The sequence below is a fragment of the Equus asinus genome, chromosome 20, assembly GCF_041296235.1.
Source record: "Equus asinus isolate D_3611 breed Donkey chromosome 20, EquAss-T2T_v2, whole genome shotgun sequence".
NCBI classification, from domain to species: Eukaryota; Metazoa; Chordata; class Mammalia; order Perissodactyla; family Equidae; genus Equus; species Equus asinus.
In genome coordinates this window covers 83,547,256-83,574,017 of record NC_091809.1, presented here as the reverse complement: position 1 = coordinate 83,574,017, position 26,762 = coordinate 83,547,256, and the positions used below count along the sequence as shown (strand labels likewise).

Here is a 26,762-nt window from a genome sequence, read left to right as displayed (position 1 = left end):
CTCCTTTATCTTGGGGCCAAGTTCTTAGCCACAGGACATAAGGCTATAATTGGCTAATGTGACACACTTCCCAATTAATCTTCAAAGTCTTGAGTTTAGCCTTTCTCATACTTTGATCTGGAAAATGAGTTCCAGAGAGGGAAAGTGACTTGCCCAAGATCACACAGCCAGTCAGTGGTACAGCTAGAACTAGAATCTAGGACTCTTCATCCCAACTTAATGTTCTTTCCTCTACACTATGCTTCCTTTTGTCAACTCGAGAAATGTTTGTCAAGCTCTGTGGACAAAGGATATATGGGAAAAGCAACGGATATAGAGTCCAAAGACATGGTTTCTATTCCTAGCTTTGCTACTTCCTAGCTTTGTGACCTTGGACAAGTTACCCAACGTCACTGGGCCTCAGCTATCTCATCAATAAAAGCAGAGGATTACAGGGGGAGTGCTGGATTAGATGGTGCAATCTCAGATGCCTACAGTCTCCTGAGGATGTTACCGTTCCACTTATTCCATTATATTTTATTCACTTACAACTTATTCCCTCTTAATTATAGAACATTTATTTGTATTCAAAAGAATAAATTTTGTTGAAATTTTAGTGCTTTCTTCCATTTTGTTGCTTTTTCATCTCACATCTTTTCTATGTTCTTCTTATTTCTTATTGTGCTTTATTTTCATAATGGCATCTTAGGTTGTATTCTTTCAACGCAGACACGCTGTACTCACTTCATTTTCACAAAGAAATGGATTCTTTCTCCTTTTTTTGAAACTCGTGGTCCTCTCAATCTAGCTTGTATTTTCTTCCTTTGGTTGAAGGTGTGGCCAAGAAATATTTCACTCATAAAGAAAAGGTTTAAGAAAAATAACAGTACAAGCACTTTGATCATGGTAAAAGACATCTGGCCTACATGCTGTGGGGGCCAGAGGGAGGGATAAGGGCTGAAGCCCACAGTAGAGCACATGCCCTGACAACAGATGGCAGCCAGACGTTTGGATTAATAAATGAAGCCTGAAATCCAGACTTAATGTGAAATTCCCTATTCTTTAAATTCAGGCAATTAATTCAGTTAAAGTTTGGGCCACAGAGTGTTTTCTAATTGGTTGTTGAGGTCCTATCTTCATTGCTATTCTTCTTTTTAGGTTGAAGTATTATATTAGTTTATATTAGTTTCAGGCGTATACCATAGTGATTCAGCATTCATATATGTTACAAAATGATCACCACAACAAGTCTAGCAACCATCTGTCACCATGCGAAGTTATTACAATATTATTGACTGTATTCCCCATGCTGTACATTACATCCCTGTGACTTATTTATTTTATAACTGGAAGTCTGTACCTCTTGATCCCCTTTACCTGTTTTACCCACCCCCCAATTCCTCTCCCCTCTGGTGACTACCAGTTTGTTTCCTGCGTCTATGAGTTCATTTCTGTTTTGTTTTGTTTGTTCATTTGTTTTATTTTTTAGATTCCCCATATAAGTGAAATCATATGGTGTCTGTCTTTCTCTGTGTTACTTATTTCACTTAGCATAAAACCCGCTGGGTCCATCCATGTTGTTGCAAATGGCAAGATTTCCATTTTTTTATGACCGAGTAATATTCTTTTGTCTGTGTGTGTGTGTGTGTATATATAAAACATCTTCTTTATCCGTTTATCTATCGATGGACACTTAGGTTCCTTCCATAGCTTGGCTATTGTAAATAATACTGCAATGAACATAGGGGCGCACATATCTTTTCAAAGTAGTGTTTTCATTTTCTTAGGATAGATACCCAGAAGTGGCATTGCTGGATTGTATGGTAGTTCTATTTTTAATTTTTTGAGGAACTTCCATATTGTTTTCTGTAGTGGCTGCGCCAATTTACATTTCTACCAACAGTGTGTGAGAGTTCCCTTTTTCCACATCCTCACCAACATTTGCTGTTTTTTGTCTTTTTGATAATAGCCATTCTGACAGGTGTGAGGTAATATGTCATTGTGGTTTTGTTTTGCATTTCCCTGATGATTAGTGACGTTGAGCATCTTTTCATGTGTCTGTTGGCCATCTGTATATCTTCTTTGGAGAACTTTCTATTCAGGTCATCTCCTGTTTTTTAATCAGATTTTTTTTTTGATATTGAGTTGTATGAGTTCTTTATATATTTTGGATACTAACCTCTTATCAGATATATCATTTGCAAATATCTCCTCTCACTCGTTAGGTTGCCTTTTTGTTTTGCTGATGGTTTCCGTTGCTGTGCAAAAGCATTTAGTTTGATATAGTCTCAGTTGTTTACTTTTGCTTTTGTTGCCTCTGGCTGAGGAGACAGATCCAAAAAAAGTATCCCCAAGACCGATGTCAAGGAGTTGACAGCCTTTGTTTTATTCTAAAGGTTTTATGGTCTCGAGTCTTACATTTAAGTCCTTAATCCATTTTCAGTTTATTTTTGTATTTGGTGTAAGAAAGTGGTCCGGTTTCATTCTTTGGCATGTAGCCGTCCAGTTTTCCCAGCACCGTTTATTGAAGAGACTGTCTTTTCCTCATTGTATAGTCGCGCCTCCTTTGTCATAGATTAATTGACCATATAAGCATGGTTTATTTCCCAGCTCCCTATCCTATTCCATTGATTTGTGTCTGTTTTTGTACCAGTACTATATAGTTTGATTACTATGGCTTTGTAGTACACTTTGAAATCAGGGAGCATGACATCTCCAGCTTTGTTCTTCTTTCTTAAGATTGCTTTGGCTTCGTTGTTACTCTTCATGTGAGAGAAGGAGCACCCACAGCTCCTAATGGGAGATGACAAAAGGAGAGGTGACTGCCATCTGCTGCTCATTGACAGTGTGTACCTGCCAGATCTTTATTAGGGATCAGGCGCCACCCTCAGAAAGCATCAGATCTGGAAGGCCTTATCATGGGCCCTCATTTTATGGATGGGGTGTCTGAGGCACATGGAAGTCTATCTTCTCAATTCCTGGAAGCCATCTAGAGAGCTCCTGGGCAAAACCCATGAGCAGCATCTGTCCCGTGGTGAGTGTCAGGGATGTGCTGGCACAGAGCCCAAAGTGTGGCTGGAGAAGGATGAGGGGAGAGGAGAAGGGATTGGAGTAGAGACACCAAAGGAAGTGGTAGGCCATTGCAGAGCTCCAGGAAAGGGACAAGGGCTAAGGTAAGAAAATGGAGAGAAAAGAGTGGTTTTGAGAAGCAGTACAGAAAGAAAACAGACTTGGGGAGACATGGGATGCAGAGAATGAAGGGATGGGACTGCCAATGCCTGCCAATGGCTTGTTCTTTGTGCTACCAGATTAATCTTTATAAAACTTCATTTTGATCATTCATTAACTCCAGCCTATTTTTATCTTCATATTGAGACTGGACACAAGGCAATCTGTCACCAGGTGGACACTTGAATGCCCCTCTGCACCCCCAGCCAATCTGCCCTACTAGTCTGTCAGGAATCCTAGACTGAGTAGGGGTCAAGAAGTCTCAGTTTGAGTCCCAAGTTCAGTCATTTTCTGGCTATGTGATCTTGGGGAAAGCCACTGAACACCTAAGAGTTTAATTTTCTCCTGTCTAGTTTACTCACCTGAACAATGGCTCCCTCTATGAGTCAGTTATGCTGAGCCAAGTGGCATCGGGCTAATGTCTGACATCTATCATCCTGTTTAATCTTTGCAACCCCAGGGGAGGGGTACTGCCATTACCCCCATGGTCGGATGAGGACACTGAAGCTCAGAAAGATGGAGTAGGTTGCCCAAGGCCACATAGCTAGTAAGTGGCAGAGCTGGAATTCAAACTCAGGCTGCTTAGCTCCAAAGTTTTATTGCTCTGACTCTCTGTGTCAGTTAGCTTTTGCCATAAAATGACTCACCATGAAACATAGTGGTTTAGAACAATGATCATTTTATTTAGCTCACAATTCTATAGGTCAGCTGGTCTTGGCCAGCTTAGTTGAAAGATGCTCGGCTCCCTCCTGGGTCTATGGTCAGCTGGCGAGTTGGGCGGTGGCTGGATGATTTAGCATGGCCTCTCTCACATGTTTTGTGATGGGCAGTCACTGGCTGACTATTAGCTGGAGCCCCTTGGTTCTCCTCCATGTGGCCTCTTGTCCTCCAGCAGTGCAGCATAGGCTTATTCACATGGCTGTTTCAGGATTCCAAGTGCAACGAGAGAAGGCAAGCCCCCACACTCAGGCATGTTTCTAGTCAAAATGGATCAAAGCCAAACCAGAGTCAGTGTGGAAGGGCACTTTCAAAAGATATAGATAGAGGGAAGAGGATAATTCCTGGCCATATTTACAATCTGCCATAGCTGCTAAACTATAATCTCTATCTCACAGAGTTGATCAAAGGGTGTGAATCATCTTTGTAAGCTTCTATAAAGCACTGTCCAGATGAGAGGTGGTGTTTAATTATTAGCACTATATTCCACTAATACCTCAAACTCAATATGTCTGATTATTATCTCCATATTACAGATGTGGAAACTAAAGTCTGGAGAGGTTAGGTGGCTTGCCCAAGGCGTACAGCCAGAATCTGAACAGAAGTCTATGTGTCCAGTGTTCTTCAGCAACTTACTTCTTTATTACTTTGTTCTCTAGTCAGTTTTCTGGAGTAGTTCTTGTTTCTCCAACTTAACTAAAAATTCCTTGAGACCTTAAAACATATCTTTTATTTCTTTTGTGGCCCTGTAGTGGCTAGCATTATACCAAACATATGGTAAACATTCGGTATAGAAATCAAATGACTGAATCATTCATTCATTTATTCACTCTTTAAGCAAACAGTTATTGAGCCCCAATTGTGTCATAGGTCCTGGACACTGGCAATACAGAAATAAGTAACACACCATCCCTTTCCTTAAGGAATTTGTTGCTTAGTAAAAGAAACAGTCAAATCAACATTTTAATCTTGTCTGAAAGAGAGAAGCTCAAAAGGTTATGAGAGCAAAGAGAAGGAGCCCTAAATTACCCTGAGAGTCAGAGAAGGCACCTGCCTTCTTAAATGCAGAAGAAACTTGGGAGGGTACTTCTGGAAGAGGGCACAGCATATGCAAAGATGTGTAAATGAGAAATAACATAGTGTCTACAAGGATTTATCAGCAATCTATGGTGCTGGAGCATAGGTAAGAAGCAACTAGGGTGAGAGGTGAGGTTGAAGAGATGAGAAGCTTAAACTTGATCTTGAAAGCACTGGGTTCTACCCAAGAGAAATGAAAACATGATCTTCCCTCTGCATGCGTACGTGTCTTAATATCCTCTTCTTATACGGACATCAGTCATACTAGATTAGCGCCCACCCTAATGACCTCATTTTACCTAATTACTTCTTTAAAGACTCTATCTCCAAATGCAACCACATTCTGAGTTACTGGGCGTTAAGACTTCAACATATGATCTAGGGGGGTGGGGACACAATTCAGCCCATAGCAGAAGCCATACACAAAAAACTACATGTTGTAGAGTTCCATTTGTATGAAATTTCTAGGAAAGACAAATTATAGAGACAGAAAGCCAATCAATGGTTGTCTAGGGTCCAGAGTTGGATCAGGGACTGATTGTATAAATGGACAATGAGGGCACAAGGGGACTTTTGGGGGGTGATGAAAGTGTTCTAAAATTGAATTTTTAAGTTTAAGTGGGGAGTAACATCAAAAGATCTCTGTTTTAGGAATATCATCCTGGAACTGGTGTTAAAGATGGACTGGGGGTGGGGGGCATGTTGGAACAGAGATGGAGCCAGAGAAGATGAGGATGAGCATGAATTTCCTTTATAAGCAGAAAAATAAGTTAAAAAAAAAAAAAGATGGATGATAAGGAAGGTCTGAAATATGGCAAGTACAAGGAGATCAGAGATGTGATGGAGGCATCTCCTCATGGAACACAGAAAGAAGAAATGGGGAGAATTTGTTTGGGAGAAGTCTACCATCTGATTTTGTCTTGGAATTCTAGAGTCTTGGAAAAAAATATTGAAAGGTAAGATACTTCAGATTAGTCAACCCAAAATGTATGGAGTGTTTACTAGATAAAACAGTGTGTAAAGACTATATATAGGAACATATGAAGCCCACCTTTGGAGTATCCAGCAAGCAGTGCTCTTTGCAGCTATCAGACCTGTTTAGGACCTGGACTTGGTCCTAACTTTTGCCCATAAAAGGCCACCCCTCTCCATGCATTTCTGATCATTGGACCTTTGAAGGAAGCTGGATTTCCCCAGTTAGCTTATCAGTAATGCTCACTCTGATAACAGACTATGAAACATTTCAGCAGTGGAAGGAAAGGTAGATAACACCTTCCACAAACAATATTCTGTAGATCCACAAAAGGAATTATAGAGCAGAACAACATTTAATTCAATTTCATCCGTCTATTCATTCAGCCATTCTGTTATCAGTCAACAAATATTTGCTAAGGGCCTACTCTATGCCAGCTACCACCATGCTGGGTGCTGGGAATCCAGGGATGAAAAGACCTTTGAAGAATTCCCATTCCGTGGGAACTGAGGATCCACTGCATGCCCTCCTCCTGCAGATTCAAGCCTGCAGTTTCTGATGCATCTCTGACTGAGGACATTCTATATGCAAAGGACCCCAGAATGCCTGTCTTACTTTTTTCTAAGACAACTGGCCACTGCCACCTCCCAAACCTGTTGCTTAGGCAGATGTGTGGTGAAGTTCATGACCACCCTCACCCCCACCCACCTCTCCATTTCCACTTAGTTAATGGCCAGAGTTGTCTCTACCCTCTATCTTCAGTTCCTCTTCTTACTCCTTACTCCTTCCTTCATTGCAATCTCGCTTTTGTGCCTCTCACTCCTCTGGCCAATGTCACCAGGGGCCTCCTGATTTCTAAATGCATTCCTCTCAATCCCTACTCAACACCACTTTGGGGAAGCATTTGACACTGTCAATAACTCCCTCCTTCCAACTCACTTCTCTTTTTGTTTCCATACTGCCCTCCCAGTGCTCCTTCTCCCTCTCAGTTCCCTTTTTAGGACTTTCCTCCTTTGCTTGTCCCTTAATTGCTGATGTTTCCTGGGGTTCTGCCTTCAGCACTGTCCCTGGGTGATCTAATCCCCTCCCATGGCCTCAGTTCCCATCTGTATGTTGTGGATACCCAATCTAACTGTGCATCTGAGCACAGACATATCCCACAGCATACTGGACATCTCCAGTGGGTGCACATTGTCCATTTCCTCTCTTATACCATGATCTTGTAAGTGTTAACTTCTCTGTTCCCAACCAGGGCCATATGTCTCTTGTATTCTACTGTATCTCACATATATAGTGAGTTCACTGAAGGAACTCAGTGGACAATTCAACAATGAATGAATGAGCACCTGTCCAAGAGGAACCTGTCCACTGGCTGCTCAGTATCCTGAAAGATATTGATAATTTGAGATTTAAAAAAACCCAAAAACCTGAGATAAGCTGAGCAAATCAGATTCAACCATTTAGGAATTACAAAATGGGGAATTGTTGAGAAAATCTGCAATGACGAGTCAAAAGCTGGAAGTGGTGGTAGAGATGAGCCACAGCAACCAACAGCTGTGCTTAAACTAAAATTATGAGGAAGTAGAAACAGTGGTTAAGCCAAAGAAGAAAACAGAAGAGTCATAGGGAGAGAAGCAGTGATGCTGGGAGAGAGACAGTGAGGCAAAGAGAGCATCCCACTCCATCAAGCCTGTGTCTGGAATGGCCTTTGCCCCTCCTTTACTCCATACTAAAGCTGAGGCCACATGGCAGATCCTCGGGAAGTCTGCCCAACCAACCAGCAGTGTTTGGGAGCTGGAGAGCAACGGTCTCTGAGAGAAGGATCATATGCTTCTTTCCAGCCCTGAATTCCACCTCCCTCCCCCAATTTTGATAATTCAGAAACAACGTGTTTGAGACAAAATTTCTCATAACCAATTTCTAATTATCTTCACCTTTATTATCACCCCTCCAAAGCACCCTTCCAGCCCCCAAGGGACTGGGAAAGGAAAGCAACATACAAAGCAACTGCAAGACAAGGGTGGGGGTGGAGGAGGAGGTGATGGTATCCCATTCTGCTCTTTTTCTGAACCTCCAGGCAGCAAAGGGAGCAATGTGGACCTCTGGTGACTGAGCTAAGGAATAAACCAGCTGGGGTGTGAGTGTGGCCTCGGGGTGCGGTGGGGAGGCCGTGGGTGTGAAACAAGGGAATCAGTGTCTGAGTGCCCTCTTGGCTCACCCACTTTGTTGTGATGACAGAGGGGTTTGACCCTGACTTTTGTAGAAGTGATAAAGAGTTTCAGAACAGCACCTGGAGGCTTACCTCACCCTCCCCTGGGCTCCTGCCTCCCTAGCTGTCAGCGAGGTTGATGTGTCCTGGCCTTGGTGGGTGTACATTCCACAAGACAGGCTACACAAGGTGCACATGTTCTCATGAAACAGCTTTTTTAAAAAAGAGGAAAGACAGGCTTGTGGTGTGCTGTAAAAGCTATAACGATGACAGCACTCTGAGTTCATTTCTTATATATTTTGCCTAAAGTGAAAGGAGAGATTACATGGTATCTAGTCTTAGATACCCAAGTCCATTTTCCCCACATTTCCTCTGATCCTCAGGCTGGGTTAGTTGCCTCCGCCGGGTTCCCACGGTCCCTCTGCTTCCCTCGTATTGTATTGCTGTTTACTCCCCATAGACTAAACTCCCAGGGGTGAAGACCATGCTGTGTTCTCATCAGTCACACTCCTGGTGGACAGGAGGCCTTTAGTAATATATGACAAATTAACGTATGAATGATCTAATGCTAAATACCTTGCTGTTAATAAGTCTTGGGCCCCTGGGACTCCGGAACAATCTTTGCACAGTTATGTGGGCCCCAAGTCCTAATTCTTAATCTTTTACTCCTTGCTTCTGACCTGTTACTCTGCCTGGAATGCTGTCCCCCTGAGATCTGTGTCAGCCCTGAAGCCCAGCTAGCTGGTGGGCTCCTGACGGCTCCTCCAGGCTCCCCTCCCCTCCTCCGAGTCTGGGGATCCCACCTGCATACGGGTTGACCACCCCTCCCCTCCCCAAATATGGAGCCCTGTCTAGATTTCCCACCCCATGCCCCTCAGAATCATTAGCCTCTCTGATGTCAGTCATTTTGGGATGAAGTGGAGATGAGGAGGAGAGGAAACTCAGCCTTCTTTTTCTGACACCAACCTTAGGTTCTCTTTTGAGACGGGGAGTTCTGGTGAGTCTTGATCCTCTGGCTCCCACTGCTGGTATCACCTGACACCACCATCCCCAAGAGCTTTGCCTGGCCTCCCTTGGTTAGCAAATACTTGGTTGATTGGTCTGGTTTCTGGAGAATGCTCTTGTTCTTAACATCGATGTCAAGCCTCATCCTTAAGGAACAGGGAGCAAGTTGTCTTTTTTTGCTTGTTTTAAAGAAGCAGCATTTCAGGTGTAGGTTGGAATCAAGGTACTATTCCTTGTTGGAGATTTGCCTTTTACATTTCACTTTTTTTTTTTTTGAGGAAGATTAGCCCTGAACTAACACCTGCCGCCCATCCTCCTCTTTTTGCTGAGGAAGACTGGCCCTGAGCTAACATCTGTGCCCATCTTCCTCTACTTTTTTATATGTGGGACGCCTACCACAGCATGGCTTGACAAGCGGTGATAGGTCCACACCTGGGACCTGAACCGGCGAACCCTGGGCCACCAAAGTAGAATGTGCAATCTTAACCTCTGTGCCACCGGGCTGGCCCCGGGATAACAGAATGTAACAGGGTTATGTGAGGATGAAATGAGTCGTTCTATGCGAGGTGCTCACAACATGGTAAGTGCCCATGGATGATAGTTATTATCATCTCAGCAATGCACACGAGCTGGAAGACTTTCACACCTAGGATCATGGAAGTGAAAGTGCAGAGGAATCCTCTTTTCTGATTTAGTTTTGACCCTAGAACTAAGCTTTCAGGCATTATCTAGAAAAAACACTAATTTTCTGGACACAGTCCTAGGCTTGTTTACTGGCATTTGCTAGCTGTGATTCCCTGCCTAAACCTAATCAAACTAACCTTCTTCCCCTGCGCCTCCAACAACTGCCCTGAAAACTTCCAAGATTAATTCCTCTTTGCCTGGATTTTATGTTCCCACATCCTGTAGATACTCAATATACCATTTATTACCTGGCTTCCACAATTCTCAGCAATTCTCACTTGACTGACGTGCACAGAGATTCTAACGTTCTGCAATAAAATGTGTTTGAGTTCACTGTATTTATTATTGGTTTTCCTATATGCCGGTATAAACTCATAATGAGACAGCAAAATACAGTGTTTAAGATCATGGATGCTGGGGACCAGCCCAGTGGCGCAGCGGTTAAGTGCACACATTCCGCCTCGGAGGCCTGGGGTTCGCCAGTTTGGATCCCGGGTGCGTACGTGGCACCGCTTGGCAAGCCACGTTGTGATAGGCGTCCCACATATAAGGTAGAGGAAGATGGGCATGGATGTTAGCTCAGGGCCAGTCTTCAGCAGAAAGAGGAGGATTGGTGGCAGATGTTAGTCCAGGGCTAATCTTCCTTGAAAAAAAAAAAACCAGATTGCCTGGGTTTTAATTCTAGCTCTGCCACTTACTCTGTGAGCTTGGGCAACTTACCTAACCTCTCTGTGCCAATGTTTACTTATGTGGAAAAAGGGGATAATAACATGCCTTCCTTTCTAGGGTTCTCTCTCTCTCTTTTTTTTTTTTTGGTGAGGAAGATTGGCCCTCAGCTAACATCCATGCCAATCTTCCTCAATTTTATATGTGGGATGCCGCCACAGTGTGACTTGATGAGCTGTGTGTAGGTCTGCACCAGCATCTGAACCCATGAACCCCAGGACACTGAAGCTGAGCACGTGAACCTAACCACTACACCACCAGGCCAGCCCCCTTTCTAGGGTTCTTACAGACATTAGATGGGTTAATATTTGTAAAGCACTTGAAACAGAGCCTGGCATATAGTTAGTGGTATATAAGTGTTTGTTATACAATAGTAATTACTACTTATAGAAAGCTTAGCTATCTGCCAGCCACAGAACGTGTTACCCTTTCATACCCTTAATCATGCAAGGTAAATGATTTATAGTGGTGTGCTAGAGCTGGTCTTTACTTGCTTAGAAGAGCCAAAAGTTGAAGATTCAGAAAGTTTGCAAGTCAGTTGTTAAACAGAGCAATTACTAAAAGTTAAATTATATAAATTTATAACTAAATAAATTATATTAAAAACAAAGACAATAAAGATACAAATCTCCTCACTTCCTAATTATTTTACTGCATTTTACTAGTATTTATGCTCTTGAGGTTATTTCTTTATTGTACTTTATGGCAGAAATGGTGCGATAGTGTGTATCTTTTCCTAACTCTGCCTTCAGTGACATCCATATTGGTAGCTTGAAGTCTGCTATGACGGGGATATTTACACCACAGAACTTGGCAACCGCTGCATATCAGGGCTTTTTTATTTCACAAATTGGTTGTTAAACATTTATCAGCACACCACTGCATATTATTGTCCCTTCTTTAAAGATGAAACTGTGGACTAGAGAAGTTAAGTGATTTGCCTAAGTCCACACAGCTAGGAAGTGGTAAAGCTGTGATTCAAGCACAGATTTTTGTTGGTTTGCTTCCTTGCTTTTTAAAAGAAAAATATATTTGCAAAACCCACATGCTTTCCATTCAGCTACCCTCCCCTGAGGTGGGAATGTTGAAGCTGGGTAGGCCTCAGATACAAATGGAAAAGCTATCCCTTCCCCTCCCACTCTGGCAACCCCGCCCTTAAGGTACAAGCCCAGCTCCCAGCCTACCCACGCCTGGGCACAGCTGGTCATCCTTTCTAGTACCATTGCTCCACCTTGGACTTGGAGATGCCTTTGTCGGTTATCTTAATTTGATAATTCCATTACTATCTTGCCTGGGTTCCATTTTTACCCATTACCCCTTCTTCCCAGAACCTCTTTTCTCTTATCCAAGGTTAAGATTAAACCCATTCTTTCCAACACCTGTACCTATTTTCTATTTTCCTAGTGTGAGAAGACTTGGCACAGTAGTTACGATTTCTCAAATAATCACTTTTCTTAAACTCTTTATTGGTGTGAACACACACAGGGAAAACTATACATATCAGAAGGGTACAGATCAAATCATTTTCACAAACTCAACACACCCATGAGACCTGCACCCAGATCCAGAACCAGAACATTACCGTTTTCTCCGAAGCCTTCCAGTTTCTACCCTCCCAAGGGTAACTGCTAATCTGGCTTCTAAAAGTCATGCAACTCTTTTAATATTGGCATATCTAGGACATGCCATGTAGGGCTAGGTGCTCTATACAGTATTTCATCTCTCCCTTTGGCATGGGGTTAGTATTAAGACTCTTCTCGGGTCAATTATCTTGACTTATTTCCCACTCCTGTGGAGCAATGACAAGAAACTTGAGTTCCAATCCCAATGCTACCACTGAACCCCGTGACCTGGAAAATCCATGTCTCCTCTCTGAAGCCTAGGCAATTTAGTCTATAAAATATGGACAAACACAACACATTTGCAGGGTTGCTATAAGGATTCAATGAAATCTCATTCTCAAAGCACCTAGTACAGTGTGCCTGGCATATAGTAATGTAACAGCCAACTGTCACTGATTTTATTGTGTGCAGACAGCACAGTGTGAGGGTTTTATGTATAGGATCTCATTTATAACTCTGGCCAAATAGAATTCTTTCATTTCCTCATCTGCTCTTTCTCTCAATCTTCCACATCTCAGTAGTCAAACGCTTTACCATTTACCTAACAATTTAGGTTCCATACCTAGGCATTTTCTTTGATTCCTGTCTTTCCCACATTCCACTCATCTAACTCATCAGCAGCTTTTGCTGACGCTAAATAGAAAACCAAAGACACTCGGTTCTCTCAATTTCCACTACTACTATCCTATTTTAATCCTATTTACCATCCTTACTTAAATATCTGCACAAGAATGTAAGCTACATGTGAACAGTTCCATGTACTATTGATCACAGCTGTATCGCCAGTACCCAGAATAGTGCCTGGTCGTTAGTAGGCTTTTGCTAACTGTGTCTGGAATGAATGCATGTTGCAACAAACTTTTGAAGTGGGTACTGTTATTATTTCCATCTTATAGATGGCCTTGCAGTGGTTAAATAACTCACTTAAGGTCACACAACAAATATCAAAACCAGGATTTCAAATCCAGCTTCTGACTCCAGATAACGGCTCGATTATCCACAACGCTGCTGCATTGAACTACACTGGCTTATGCTGAAGTCAATGATAAAGGATATTTTTTAGCGGATGTTACGAGAAATTTTAGTTGAAATTCCCCAACCTGCAAACTTTTCCTGAGAATAAAGGTCATGTGCCCCTTCACACAACCTTGTCGGCCCAGCATGATTTGGCTCCTCCCAAGTCTCTTCTCTCCTCTTTGGCCTCCTCTCTCAACATTCCAGCATAATGAACCCTTTTCTCTTACCAGCAATGCTCCTGCCGGTATCTGAAATGCTCTCTGTCTCCCATCCCCTCTGGAAGAACCTTTGCTAATGTCTCAATTCTGAGGGATTATAACAAGCAGTACTTTATCCCGGCTGGCATCACTCTACTAAAATTACTCCTTTATTTCTGTCTTTATTGTTCACTGCTGGGTCCCCAGTGCCAAAGAAGTGCCTCGATTAAATAGGTACTTGGTAAATATTTGTTGAATAAAGGTATGAAAGGGCAAGGATTATTTCATCAACTTTCATGTGAAAAGACTGTGGCTCCTTGAGGTGAGCTATTTTGCCGTGGATCAGTCATTAACTGGCAGACAGGAGATTCGAAACCTGGGCTCCACAAACAGCCCCTCCTGACCACGCCCACTCCCCCTCCCTCCTCACTTCCGCCCGCTCCCATAAGCTCCGCCCACTTCAGCCTGCGCCATCTGGGAGACTAGTTTGACCCCCGGACGGCCGCCGTAGCGCGTCGCCTCCGTTGCCGTGGGAAACGACCCGGGACCTGGGTGGGAGAAAAGACGTTTCCCGCCGGCGGGAGCTGCGGTTGTGGCGGCAAGGAGAGCTCCGAGGCGGCGGGGACCGGCGCCGCAGCACCATGGCGGACCAGCTTTATCTGGAAAATATAGACGAGTTCGTCACGGACCAGAACAAGATCGTGAGGAGCTAGGACTGGGGAAGGCGGGCGTGCGACTGGGGTCCTGGGCCCGGCGAGGGCGGCGGGGGCCTTGACCCCTCGGCGTGTGGCCTCGTGGGGACCGGCGAGGGGAGACAGGTCTCCGCGCCTCGGGGCGAGCGAGGACTCGCGGGAGAGGTCTGCTGGGCACGGCGCACGCACCAGGGGTCGTGGAGGTCACGCGCGGAGGGAGGGGCATCGGTTGATAGTATTTGTAGGGCGTCTCTACACCTATCTGATAAGGTGGTTGGTGTTTTAAGTCCCAAGTTTACAGTTGAGGAAATTACGTCTTAACTGGGTTAAGTGACAAGTTATTTCCTCTTCCTGGAAAGTTGGTGTTGATACAGGCTTGACCTGCCTCTCAGGGTGGAGTAAAGATCAAGTGAGACGATGGGTGTGAATGCCTTTTGCAAACCGTGGTGACTGAGTGCCTACTGTGAGCTTTGGATCCACATTATTGCATTTAATCTTTACAGTGACCTACCCAGAGCTAGAAAAGAAAGAGGTCAAATAATTTCTTTGGACAAATAAAGTAAGGATTTATACGAATTAGTAGGGGATAGACAGTTTTCCAACCTGGGTCCATCTCTTGCTAATGCCGTCTTCTGCATCACATTGCCTTTGCCTAACCTATCCAAGTCTTCTAATTATTGGAAACTCAACATTTAGAATTGGAAGATTTTGAGAGGAGAGTGACAGGCGTGCAAGGAAGCGACAAGTGACAGGAGAGTTCGAGAAAGGCTGGAAGGAAGATCAAGGCTTGATGCCAACAGTTCCCCTCTAACCTCTGATAAAGTATTCATCCACTTCATTCATTCCCAGGCCGCTGCACCACCAGTGCCCTTTGATGTTTGTTTGTATGGCTGCAACTTGCTTTAGAAGTTTCTGAGTCACACACTTCAAAGAAATCTAGCTTCTGGGTGAATTTGAGGATAATTTTTGGTGGTGGCCCCAAAAAAGGATAGGATGTGATAAAAGAGCCTTAGTAAAACAAGGAATGTGAAGAAAATGAGAGCCTTTTTCTTTCTGTGTATATTCAGCCTTTCTTTTTAGACTCTTTTGCATTAATTGGTCTGTGAAACAAACTTCTTAGTATTTGTAAGATAAATCTCTCAGTCCTGCCTGCCCAGATGGATGGTTCTTGGCAAAACTGGGGTGGCATCTATTGTAATTTATAAGATGTAATCATCTAAGAGTAGGAATCTTTAGAACCCCTTGGGACTGTCCTGCACTCTGGAGTCATCTAATTAAACGTTTAAAAAATTTCTTCTTCTTGCAGGTGACATACAAATGGCTGAGCTATACGCTAGGGGTTCATGTTAACCAGGCCAAACAGTAAGTCCAATTTTTTACTAATTTTAATCACATTGGAGTTTTTTGTTTTGCTTTGTTTTTCAGCTTTACAGATAACCTCTAGGTTAGAACTTTTTTTTTTTCTTGGGGAAATGGGAAAGCATACTATTTGTACTACCTTTTACTACTTTTGTTTATTATTTAGGAGATAAGTGGACTTCTGTTCAAATGTGTGGTGATACACTTACTGGATTTATTTGTAGCCTTGCTCTCTGGTTAACATCACTTTGTTATTTAAAATTTTGTAAATAGGCTAGCCAGTTCTGTTTATATCTGAGATGTTTATGTGTTATCTTATGTCTTCATTACATTTTCATACATACTCCTTAGGCCTGTCTCTGGGTGTTGTTGACATACTTCCATAATGAGGTCAACAGGTGTTTTAGACAGCTGTATAACAGATGAGACAGGGGAGAACTATTTCAGTGAAACTGAAAAGGGAGTGTTGAGGATGGCACAAAGCATTACCTTACTTGAATTTTGCCGTCTCACCTTTCCTTGCTGAAACTTGCAGGCCAACTTGAGGCTGAAAGGGAAAAACAAACTTTTGAATTAACTTCAAAATTTCTTGACCTGCAAATATGCAGATATTGTCTGTGTCCCAAAGGGAGGAATTGGTGAGCAGACTGAGGGCACGCATATTGAGTTAAATACTCATTTAATTTTTTTAAAAGGTGGTCTGATTTTTCCCTGTTCCTTGGAACTTTCTTTGAGTCATAGGAATGTTCCATAAATCTTGGAAAATCCCTGATCTTTAGAATGGATTTACTTGGCTTTATTTTGGTTGCTGTTGGACAGACCTAGGAGTCTGATTTTGACTGTGATGTTTATGCCTTCAAGAGCTGAAACTCTTGGCCCAGGGATGGGTTTGGGCTGATTTTGACTGTCTGAGATTGGTCTTGCTAAGACCAGTCCTGGCCCAAACCCAACAGGTTCAGGTAACTTTGAGAATGGACACCTATAAGAGTAGTTACTTGTTGTGGTTATGGATGTTTAAATATGAAGTGACATAACTATTATATAAGCCTGTTGGTTTTTTTTTTTTTTACTGTAGCTGCTCTTATTACCTATGATTTTTATAGAATTAATACACTGTCTAGCCCCTGCCTGTCTACCAACTTCATCGCATGCTGCTCTCTACCTCACTTATACTCTCGCCGTGTTTGCCTTTCTGTTGCTCATATAGGCCAAGCCCATTCACACCCTAGGACATTTGCACTGTTTCCTCTGGCTCAAGTGCTCTTTCCCAGTTGTCATCTTTCAGGTTTTGGCTCAAATTTCACATGTTACTTCTTGTAACAGCCCTTCCCTAATGCCCTATTTCAGGTATCCCCACCCCTCCCTAATTCTCTATCATATCTTCCTGTTAATTTCTTTCATAATTCTTTTTTTTTTAAACGGCTTTGAGATATAATTCACCTACCGTACAATTCACGCATTTAAAATGTACAATTCAGTGGCATTTAATATATTCACAGCTGTGCAGCCGTCACTACAAATAATTTTAGAACATTTTCATCACCCCAAAGAGAAACCCTGTATCCATTAAGTTCCTCACTATTTTCTGCCTACTCCTGTTCTCTTCCCCCCGCCCCCCCACCCCCCCTCCCCCTGCATCAGGCAATCACTAATATACCGTCTGTAGATTTGCCTATCCTGGACATTTTGTGTAAAGGGAATCGTACAATATGTAATCTTGGGTGTGTCTGATTTCTTTCACTTAGCATATTGTAAGCTTTGTCGATGTTATAGCATGTAGCAATACTTCACTCCTTTTTAAGGCTGAATAGTATTTCATCACATGGTCTGTTAGTTTCCTAGGGCTGCCATAACAGAATACTACAAACTCAGTGGCTTAAAACAATAGAAATTTATTGTCTCTCAATCCTGGGGGCTAGAAGTCTGAAATTAAGGTGTTGGTAGGGCCACACTCCCTCTGAAACTTGTAGAGCAGAATCTTTCCTTGCTGCTTCTTAGCTTCTGTTGGTTTGCTGACAGACTGCCTTTAGCTGCATAACCCCAGTATCTGCCTTTGTTGTCACATTGTATTCTCCCTGTGTGTCTGGATCTTCACATAGCCATTTTATAAAGATACCAGTCAGATTAGGAACCACCCTACTCCAGTATGACTTCATCTTAACTAATTACATCTGCAGTAATCCAACTCCAACTAAGGTTACACTGAGGTACGGGTGGTTAGGATTTCAACCTGTCTTTTTGGGGGGACACAAGACAACCCATAACTATGGATAAACCACATTTTGTTTATCCATTCATCAGTTGATGGACATTTGGATTGTTTCCACATTTCGAATATTATGAATAATGCTACTAAGAACATTTGTGTACAAGTTTTTGTGTGGATTTGTGTTTTCAGTTCTCTTGGGTATATACCTAGGATGGGAATTTCTGTGTCATATATAACATTTTGAGGAACTGAGGAGCTGTTTTTCAAAGTGGTGACACTATTTTACAATCCCACCAACAAGGTATGAGGTTTCTAATTTCTCTACCTTTTTGTCAGCTCTTTATTATATGTCTTTTATTTTAACCATTCTAGTGGGTGTGAAGTGGTATCATTATGGTTTCGAGTTGCATTTCTGTAATGACTAATTATGTTGATTATCTTTTCATGTGCTTATTAGCCATTTGTATATCTTTGGAGAAGATTCTGTTCACTTCCTTTGCTCATTTTTTCATTGCATTGTCTTTTTATTGTTGAGGTGTTAAAAGTTCTTGTACTTTCGGGTACAAGACCTGATCAGATATATAATTGCAAAACTTTTCTTGCATTCTCTAGGTTGTCTTTGCACTTTCTTATCTTGCACTTCACCCTTTGAAGCACAAAAGTTCTTATTGTTGATGAAGTCCAATTTCTTTTCTTTTTTCTTTTGTTGCTTGTGCTTCCTATATGGTATCTATGAAGGCTTTGCCTAACTCAAGGTCATGAAGATTTAATTCTGTTTTTCTTCTAAGAGTTTTGTGGTTGTAGCTCTTACATCAGTAATTATTACTATATTTGAAGTTTCTATGTATCGTATGCTTGCAAACGTAATAAAAATGCTTCAGTCCTCATGATAAAGAGTACACTGTAGTTTTCAAATCAGGTCTTGGCTCAAGCCAATTTTAAATGAAGCACTAAGATGTGTGAATAGTCACTTTTTCCTCCAGGAATCGTTTTGTATCTGGTGTAAGGAAAGAGTACAACTTCATTCTTTTGCATGTAGATATCCAGTTGTTCCAACATTTATAATTCTTACTACTACCTGACATTTTCTTGCTTATTGTATGTCCCACCCAGTAGAATATAAGCTTCATGAGGGCAGGGAACATGTTTATCAAGTTCATCACTCTTCCAGTAGCTATCGCTATGTAACAAATTACCCCCAAATTTAACAGCTTGAAACAGCCATTTTATTATGCTCATGAATTCTTTTGGTTTGGAATTTAGGCAAGGCTCAGTGAGAATGGTTTATCTCCATAATGTCTGGTGCCTCAGCTGGAAAGCCTCAATGGCTGGAGCCCAATCTTCTGTAGGCATCTTTATGCACATGTCTGGCAGTTGATGCTGGCCACCAGCTGGGATTTCAGCTGGGGTTGTTGACCAGTTATTGCATATGGTCTGTTTATGTGGTCTGGGCTTCCTAAGAACATAGCTTCTCCAGTTAGTCGGATTTCTTACACAGCAGCTCAGGACTCCAAAAGCAGTGCTCCAGCATAAGGCAGAAGCTGATTGCTTTTTCTGACTAGCCTCAGAAGTCAAGCCTGCTTCATTCTTTTGGTTAAGATGAATCACTAGCCCTCCCAGATTTAAGGGAAGGGGAGGGCTTCCCCCTCTCTGTGGGAAGATGTAGAAGGGCATGCAGGATGGGAGGTGTTGCAGCCCTCTTCGTGAAATGCGGCATGCCACAATTGTTATGTCTTCAGTGCCTGATTCATAATAGGTGCCAATAAACATTTGTTGAATGAGTACTAAGCCTTATGGTAGATACTTTCACAAACATTTCTCTCACATAGTCTTTATAACAATCCAGTGTGATGGATGTTATCAACTTCTTTTAACACATGAAAAAATTGAGACTTAGAGGGTCCTGTCACCTTTTTTCTTTTACCTGTAGTAGAAGCATTTAAAGTATCACTGTGACTGAGCATGGTTGTTACTGATTTGCTTGGATTCATTAAAGAAGTTTTTGTTCAGTTCTTACTGTATTTTTAGTGTTATTTTAGGCTTTGTCGTAAAACAACAAATCTGACCAAGTCTTTCCCAACATTGACTTAAACAAGTAATTTTAGGTTGTAAAAATGCTGTGAAAGAATTAAACTAGGTTAGGGAAGGCAGTGTAAACTATACTCTGTTTTCATCCTGGGGAAAATTATGAGTAAACCTGATTAGGAGGGAAAAATAATGAGTTAAAATAAGAATAGTTAATTATGTGTGTAGGAAGTGCATCTGGTAAGAAGTCATATGTCGTCACTCATATTTAAGAAGATTTTGTGTGTTTTGTTGGTAAAAATAAAATATTTAGTGTAATCAAATTAGATAAACATGTCTTAGAGACTCAACAGATATGCAGAAATTATTTTTTACAAAAAGGGTTTGTGCAGTTTGGACCTTCTTCTTACTATAAAAGAGAACTGGATTGATTTGGGGAGACAAGTGCACAGAGGACAATGACTGTGATGATATAGGCGAGAAGACGAGTTGTGGATAAAAGACAACGCATTTAGCCAGCAAGCTTGAGATCATCTTGGGCATGGTACCTGCCAATCATTTCTTCTGCCAGCATGGTCCTAAATAGCATAAATAAACCAAGATGTTTGTGAATCTGTGCTACCTCATCTTTCCTAATGTAGTTGCTACATGGAAGAAAACACTAAAGAGAACGAGATGCAGGAATCAACAAAAATGCTGAATATGGCAAATTTTTGTCCTCAAGGAGCTTATAGACTAGTGGGGATGGCAGATATATAAACTAAGTAGTTAGAACGCAGCGTGGTAAGTGCTGTAATAACAGATAAGGGATAACTTAGAAGGCAGGAGTACCCTCCTGGCCTGATGGTGGTAGGGAAGGCTTCACATAGGAGGTGATAACTGAGCTGCTAACTTGATGAGGAATTAGGTGGATGATATCTAAGAAGAACATTCCAGGCAGAAGGAAGGGCATACAAAGGAGCGAGGGGAACTGCAGAATGTTTCATAAGGCTGGAAATTGTGTGAGAGTGGGAGAATGGTGAGAGATACAGGGGCCAGAACAAGAAGAGTCTTAGATGTCATTGCTAGGGACTTGCAGTTGATCCTTAGGGGCTGGGGAGCTATTGAAAACTTGAAGAAGGAGTAATACTTCAGACAAGAATATCGGGCTACCTTTTTAGCATCACTTAATGACTAATAGGCATCTCAGATTTAACATGCCCCCAAACCTAACTCCTAATTTCTCCCCGCAACGCCTGCTCCTCTTGCTTTTCCCCATCTCCCTGAATGACACCTTCATTCTTTAAGTTGTTTAGTCTAGTCATCCTTGACTCCTCTTTCTCTCGTACGCCACAATCAATCCACTGGCAAATCCTCTTGTTTCTTCCTTTATAACATACCCAGAATTCATCCCCTAATTACTACCTCCATTGCTGCCATCCTAATGTGAGCCAGCCTGGATTACTGCAGTAGCCTCCTGACTTGTCTCCCTGCTTCGTCGCTTGCCCCTCGACAGTACATTCTCCACACAGCAGTCAAGAATCTTTCTAAAAGGTGCGATCATGTTATTCTGCTCTAAACCTTTAATGATTTCCTTGCTTAAAGTCCTACATAGGCCATTAAGCCCTATATGTCTGGCACTGGGCTCTCTCTCTCCTACCACTCCTCCTTATTCAACACGCTTGCCTCTTTTCTTTTCCTTGGACCTTGCTTACATTCTTGTTTCAGAACCTTTGCATTTGCTGTTTTCTCTGCTTAGAACATTTTTCCCCAAGATAGCCACATTGGTGGCTCTGTCGCTTCCTGCAGGCCTGTGCTCATGAGGCCTTCCCTAATCACCTTATATAAAATAGCAAAACTTCTCAGGTGCTCTCTATTCTTCTTACTTTTATTTTTTTCCTGTAGATTTACTACCATCTAACATATATTTACTTGTTTGTTTATTTTTTGTCTCTCTCTTCTACAATGTAAGCTCTAAAAGGGGAGGAAGTCTGACTGCTTTGTTTACTGCTCTATCCCCAAAGCCCAGAATGGAAAGTAGCCACTCAGCAAAGTTTTGTTGACAGAATGACTTGATTTGCATTTTTAAAACTTCATCAAGGAAGCCTTGTGGATAATGAATGGGAAGGGGGAGGGGTGGGAGGGAATTGACACTTGAAATTGAAACAGTCCGGTCAAGAGATTTGGAGGGCAAGGAATCAAAAATTACTTGGGAGGGAAAACTGATGAGACTTGGCAACTCACTGGATAAGGAGATGTGAAGGATAATGACTCCCAGATTTCTGGCTTGGGTGGTTTGAGCAGATGATGTTGTCAGGAATAAATGAAGCCATGAGGATGAATGAAATAGACCAAGGAGAATATGTGGTAAGGTGACCAGCCATCTTGCTGTGTCCAGGACTGTCGGTTTTAGCACTTAAAGTCCATGTCTCAGGAAATCCCTCAGATGCAGGCAAACCAGACGGTTGGCCACTCTGAAATGTAGAGTGAAAAGGTAGCTGAAGAGAGAATCCGAACAGTACAGAAAAGGAGGAGGCAGTCAAGTCTGTGCAGGAATGGGAGCAGAGGCAGTTAGAGTCGTCGCAGGAGGCCCAATGGGGATGGGATCATGGAAGCTAAGAGAGGGCACGCTTCAAAAAGAGAGTGCTCAACAGTGTAGGCTGAGTTTCTGTGAATTTTTGAGTTTCTAACTGTTCTTGGCAGAAATATGACATGTCATAGAGACTCAGTAAATATTTTTTGAAATAAAAGACACAAATGGTATATCTCTTCTGTTGTTGTTTTGTTAAACTGTCAGTTATTGAGGGAAGCCAACTTCTGATACTTGCTGGATCTTGAGGATAAAAAGATGTTTAGAGATGTTACTAAAAGCAGCATTATTTTTACAGTGAGTGTTTGGGAATCTCAGGTTAATGAATGCTCTGAATACTGGGCATTGTGAATAAGTGTTACATTCTACATTTCTGGAACAGCATTGAATCTGAATAATTGTAAAATTGGAATTTCAGAGCTGGACACTTGTGATCATCTACATAGTAGTTCTTAATGTTTTTGGAATAATCCTTTTGAGAATCTACTGAAAACCCTGAACTGTCTCTGCCCCAAAAAACACATTTTGCTTACAGTTTTGGGGCTGGAGGGTTATAGATGGCCACACGAATCCCAGATTAAGAGAATCACTGATCTAGTACAGGCCTTCCATTTTGTATCTCAGGATATTAAGAGGCCTAGAAAAATTAACTTATCCAGGATCACGTAGGTAGAGAGTGACTGAACTTATTCTTAATTCATTGTTCCATCCATTATATGTCATTGCCATTGTTTTAATGCAGGTTCAGTCCCTCTTGATCTATTATTAGATTTCTTTTATTTCAGTTGCTTGGTCTCTTTGCCAGTTCAATACAAGTTGACCCCAACTCCCCTGTCCCATCTAAAATCCATCTTTTTTTTAACTCTGTCCATAGACTGAGCAAAAATATACTGTAGAAAATTTGGACTGTTATATTTAATATATCTAACTTTGTTTTTTTTTTAGAGAGTTTATTTTTCTTTTTTTCCTCCCCAAAGCCCCCTGGTACATAGTTGTGTATTTTTAGTTGTGGGTCCTTCTAGTTGTGGCATGTGGGATGCCACCTCAGCGTGGCCTGTTGAGCGGTGCCGTGTCCTCACCCAGGATCCGAACTGAGGAAACCCTGGGCCGCCGAAACAGAGTGCAAGAACGTAACCACTTGGCCACAGGGCCAGCCCCCAATATATCTAACTTTAAGTCATGAATTAAGAGTTGATGAGGTAAACTGTTAGTAATGACTGACATGTCCTTTTGTTTGGAACAGGATGCTGTATGATTATGTTGAAAGGAAGCGAAAGGAAAATTCTGGAGCCCAACTTCATGTCACCTATTTAGTGTCCGGCAGTCTCATTCAGAATGGACATTCTGTAAGTTCTCAGAACCTTATAAAGAGCTTAAATGTGTTTGAGCTGTAAACAGTGTGATATAACATAACATTGGGAAAAAACCAACAAAATTTAGTATTATGGAAGTTCCAAAAAGTTACTTGAAGATGATGATGATTTTGGATTTTTAAAGTAAACCTATCACTGAGAAGTTTGGGTACTATCTTGGCTGTGATGCAGACACTATATCATTATTATGTAATTTTCCTAGGCAATGAAACATTGGGAGACTGCTTCTGTTATTCCTTCTTCCTCTTGCAGGTATATTGGGGACAATGGTGGTTAATTTCCAGCCTGTCTAAATGTCAAGCCGCAAACTCATGTGTTCAGAAAGTACAATTTTATTTTTTTTAACTGAACTTGATTTTAATTTGAGCTCTCATTTTGGTAGGCTTATGTCTAAGTGGCTGAAGGATGGGGGTGTTGGCAGGGGGCTGAGCTAATGCAGTGCAGAGACGTGATCTGGGAACACCGTTATCCTCCAGTGTTTTGTTGTGGTCCCATCTGGTATCTGGTCGTTCATCAACACACGTCACTGCTGCATTGTCATCATCCTAACTGCAAAGCTTTCTCAGGTCTGCTGACTTTCTCTTAGCTGGTTCCATCTCCTTCCCAGGAGCACAGGGATCATTTTACTACTCCCATGCCTTGGTGGGCACCAGAAGCTCTGCACAGATAACTCATTCCTTCTGCTGCACCAGACTGATCCTTGGGAACTTTGATAATTCCTCCTCTCTGGCTTCTTCCTAAAAGTAAGGCGCACCTCCTCTGTTCTCACATCCCCAAACCTCTTACCTCCCGCTACCTCCACAACCAGCCCTGTAGAACTTAGCCCAGGGATCAGGGCTTCTTCTCAGAGATGCACTAATATATAAGTTTTCCTCTTCCCTTTAGACTTTCCCTCAGACTCAGAAGTTCAGAAGCCTGATTTATCAGAATACTCACTGGATTTGTCTTGTAGCAGTAGAGTCCCAAGTATGAGAGATTTACAACTGGAATGGCAAATTAATAATTTACATGGAGAAATAAAACAAGGGATCAGATCCTTATATTTTCTGACCAACATATTCTTTCTTTGTTGGTAAGCTATTTGGCCAGCCAGATAATAATCAAGATATTTGCATGTGTAGGTAGAATCAGATGCCATTATACATCTGAAACACAAAATTAAGCAGACTGGATTCATTTGCTCTTGGACATAAACCTGCCATCAGAATCATCTCCATACAGGCTCTTGAATGGATACTGCTGAAGTTTGCATCTGAATGTCTTCTTTCCTTTGTTTCCAGTTAACCAGCCCTCTTCAGTCTTTTTCTTTAGTTTCACCAATACCTTCAGTCTAATCATAGTCACTTCTTTACCTGGGATTCATTGTGTTCCTCTGAAGCAGTGTTTTTAATTCTTTTTTTGGTCACCGATTCCTTTGAGAATCTGGAGGAAAAATATTGACATATTCATAAAATTTTGAGTGTTAACACATCTTCTGGAACAGGGTGCAAGGTTAAGGATTTATGTTTTAAGATAAAGTTGTAGATTTTTATTTGACCCGTATGACATAAGTTCTTAATTTCAGATCCTTGCGTGGTCTTTGGGGTTGGTCTTCAGGGTGTAGGGGATTCTTGGATGAACTCCTGAAAGGCATTCAAATTGTGTTCCTCAGGGCATTCTTTTGAAACTCTTTTTCAAAATGATGTGTAGTCCATAATCACTTAAAAATTTCTATGCTGTGGCTTGCTCAAAATGATGTGTAGTCCATAATCACTTAAAAATTTCTATGCTGTGGCTGTTTCTAAATTTGAGGGCATTTAAATTCCGCCCACCTTTTTTAAAACAGCAGAATGCTTTTTCAAATGACATCTTAATCAGAATCCTAATATATAAAATCTATTGAATAGGGTGACTGTGGTTGAAGTGGTTGTGAGAAGTTTGGAGCTCTGTACTCTCCCTTATGGCAGCCCCATAGGGCAGCTCTGTGGAAGCCTGTAGAATTACTGACCAGTGTAGATGCTTACCCGTGCCTTTTGTCTCAAAGAGAGCCCTTCTAAGGAAAGGCAGATGATTAAGCATAATGTCAGGTTTGGTTCTTGTTCCTTCTAATTTGTTTTTTAGATTTTAAGTGTTTCTAGAAAGAAAAAAGACATTATAGATCTTGTATGGATTTTTTTAAATTATAAGTAATTTTTATTTTTCCGATGATCATTGTTATTGTAAAAATGTTTAACAGCAGTGCATAGAAAGTGAAAGCCGCCTAATCTCATCCTGAGTCTTCAGAGAATTAGTTGAAAATTTCAAAGGACTGTTTGGTTGATTCTCTTTTTGTGATGTTAGTGGTTGTCGGCCTGATCCATTCTTTATGAAATTTCTCATTAACTTTTCATCTAGTGATTTTAGTTGAGATTGATTTTTATCATTGCCTAGATCATTAATTCACTAGGGGCTACAAAATGGTGGTGTTCTAATTCTGTCATTCTTTCAGGATTTATTGGCTGGAATTTTTCAATAAAGAAGAACTTTCTCTCATCAACTAATCATATTTCCCCTTTCTCTTTAACTGCTAAAAAACTCAGGGGGCTTATCCCCAGCCAGGCTCTGGGTTTGTGGATGCTGAACTTACTCCTGTGTCCACCTTAACAGGAACCCACTGAGTTAGAGCTCTACTCTGGTCTGTGTTGTTTTAGCACCAGCAAACTGGCATTTCCACTGTGTCATTTTTGTGCATTTTCAGTCTCCCCTGAGGCAGCATTTAACCACACAGAACTGTCTGGGCTGCCCAGATGTTTTCCTGATGGTACCAATTATTGTTTTTAGGGCTCTTGTTACAAAGTTACATAGATTTGAGTGGTTAGCTCCTAATGTTGTCTTTCTCATAAGCTCTGTAATTTTTATTGTACAGATTTGCATTGTACAAAAATGTACAGATGACATTTTTAAGAATGCCTTTTTTTTTAAGAGAAAACGCATTATGAAAACACCAATATTTTTTCTAACAATATGATTACTGAAAACAGTTTAAAATTTCTGTGCAGATCTTTTTGTCTATAGGATATATCCTATTAGGGATGCACAATTAGCCTGTGTTTTAGAATCACTTGAAATAATTCCTCTCTGTG

The 26,762-nt window shown here is 41.6% G+C and overlaps 1 protein-coding gene across 2 annotated transcripts in view; it reads left to right on the top strand.

Moving 5' to 3' along the window:
- Positions 1 to 13,881: 13,881 nt before the first annotated feature.
- The window catches only part of POLD3 (DNA polymerase delta 3, accessory subunit), a 42,347-nt gene continuing 29,466 nt past the window's right edge, over positions 13,882 to 26,762 (top strand). The window contains exons 1-3 of one of the 2 annotated variants that reach the window (XM_044752586.2): positions 13,882 to 14,135; positions 15,433 to 15,488; positions 23,532 to 23,634. In XM_044752586.2, the coding sequence (XP_044608521.1) occupies positions 14,076 to 14,135; positions 15,433 to 15,488; positions 23,532 to 23,634 (219 nt within the window). In that variant the 5' untranslated portion in view covers positions 13,882 to 14,075. Of the gene's footprint in view, positions 14,292 to 15,432; positions 15,489 to 23,531; positions 23,635 to 26,762 lie in introns of both variants that reach the window. The other variant, XM_070490709.1, reaches the window with a different exon arrangement.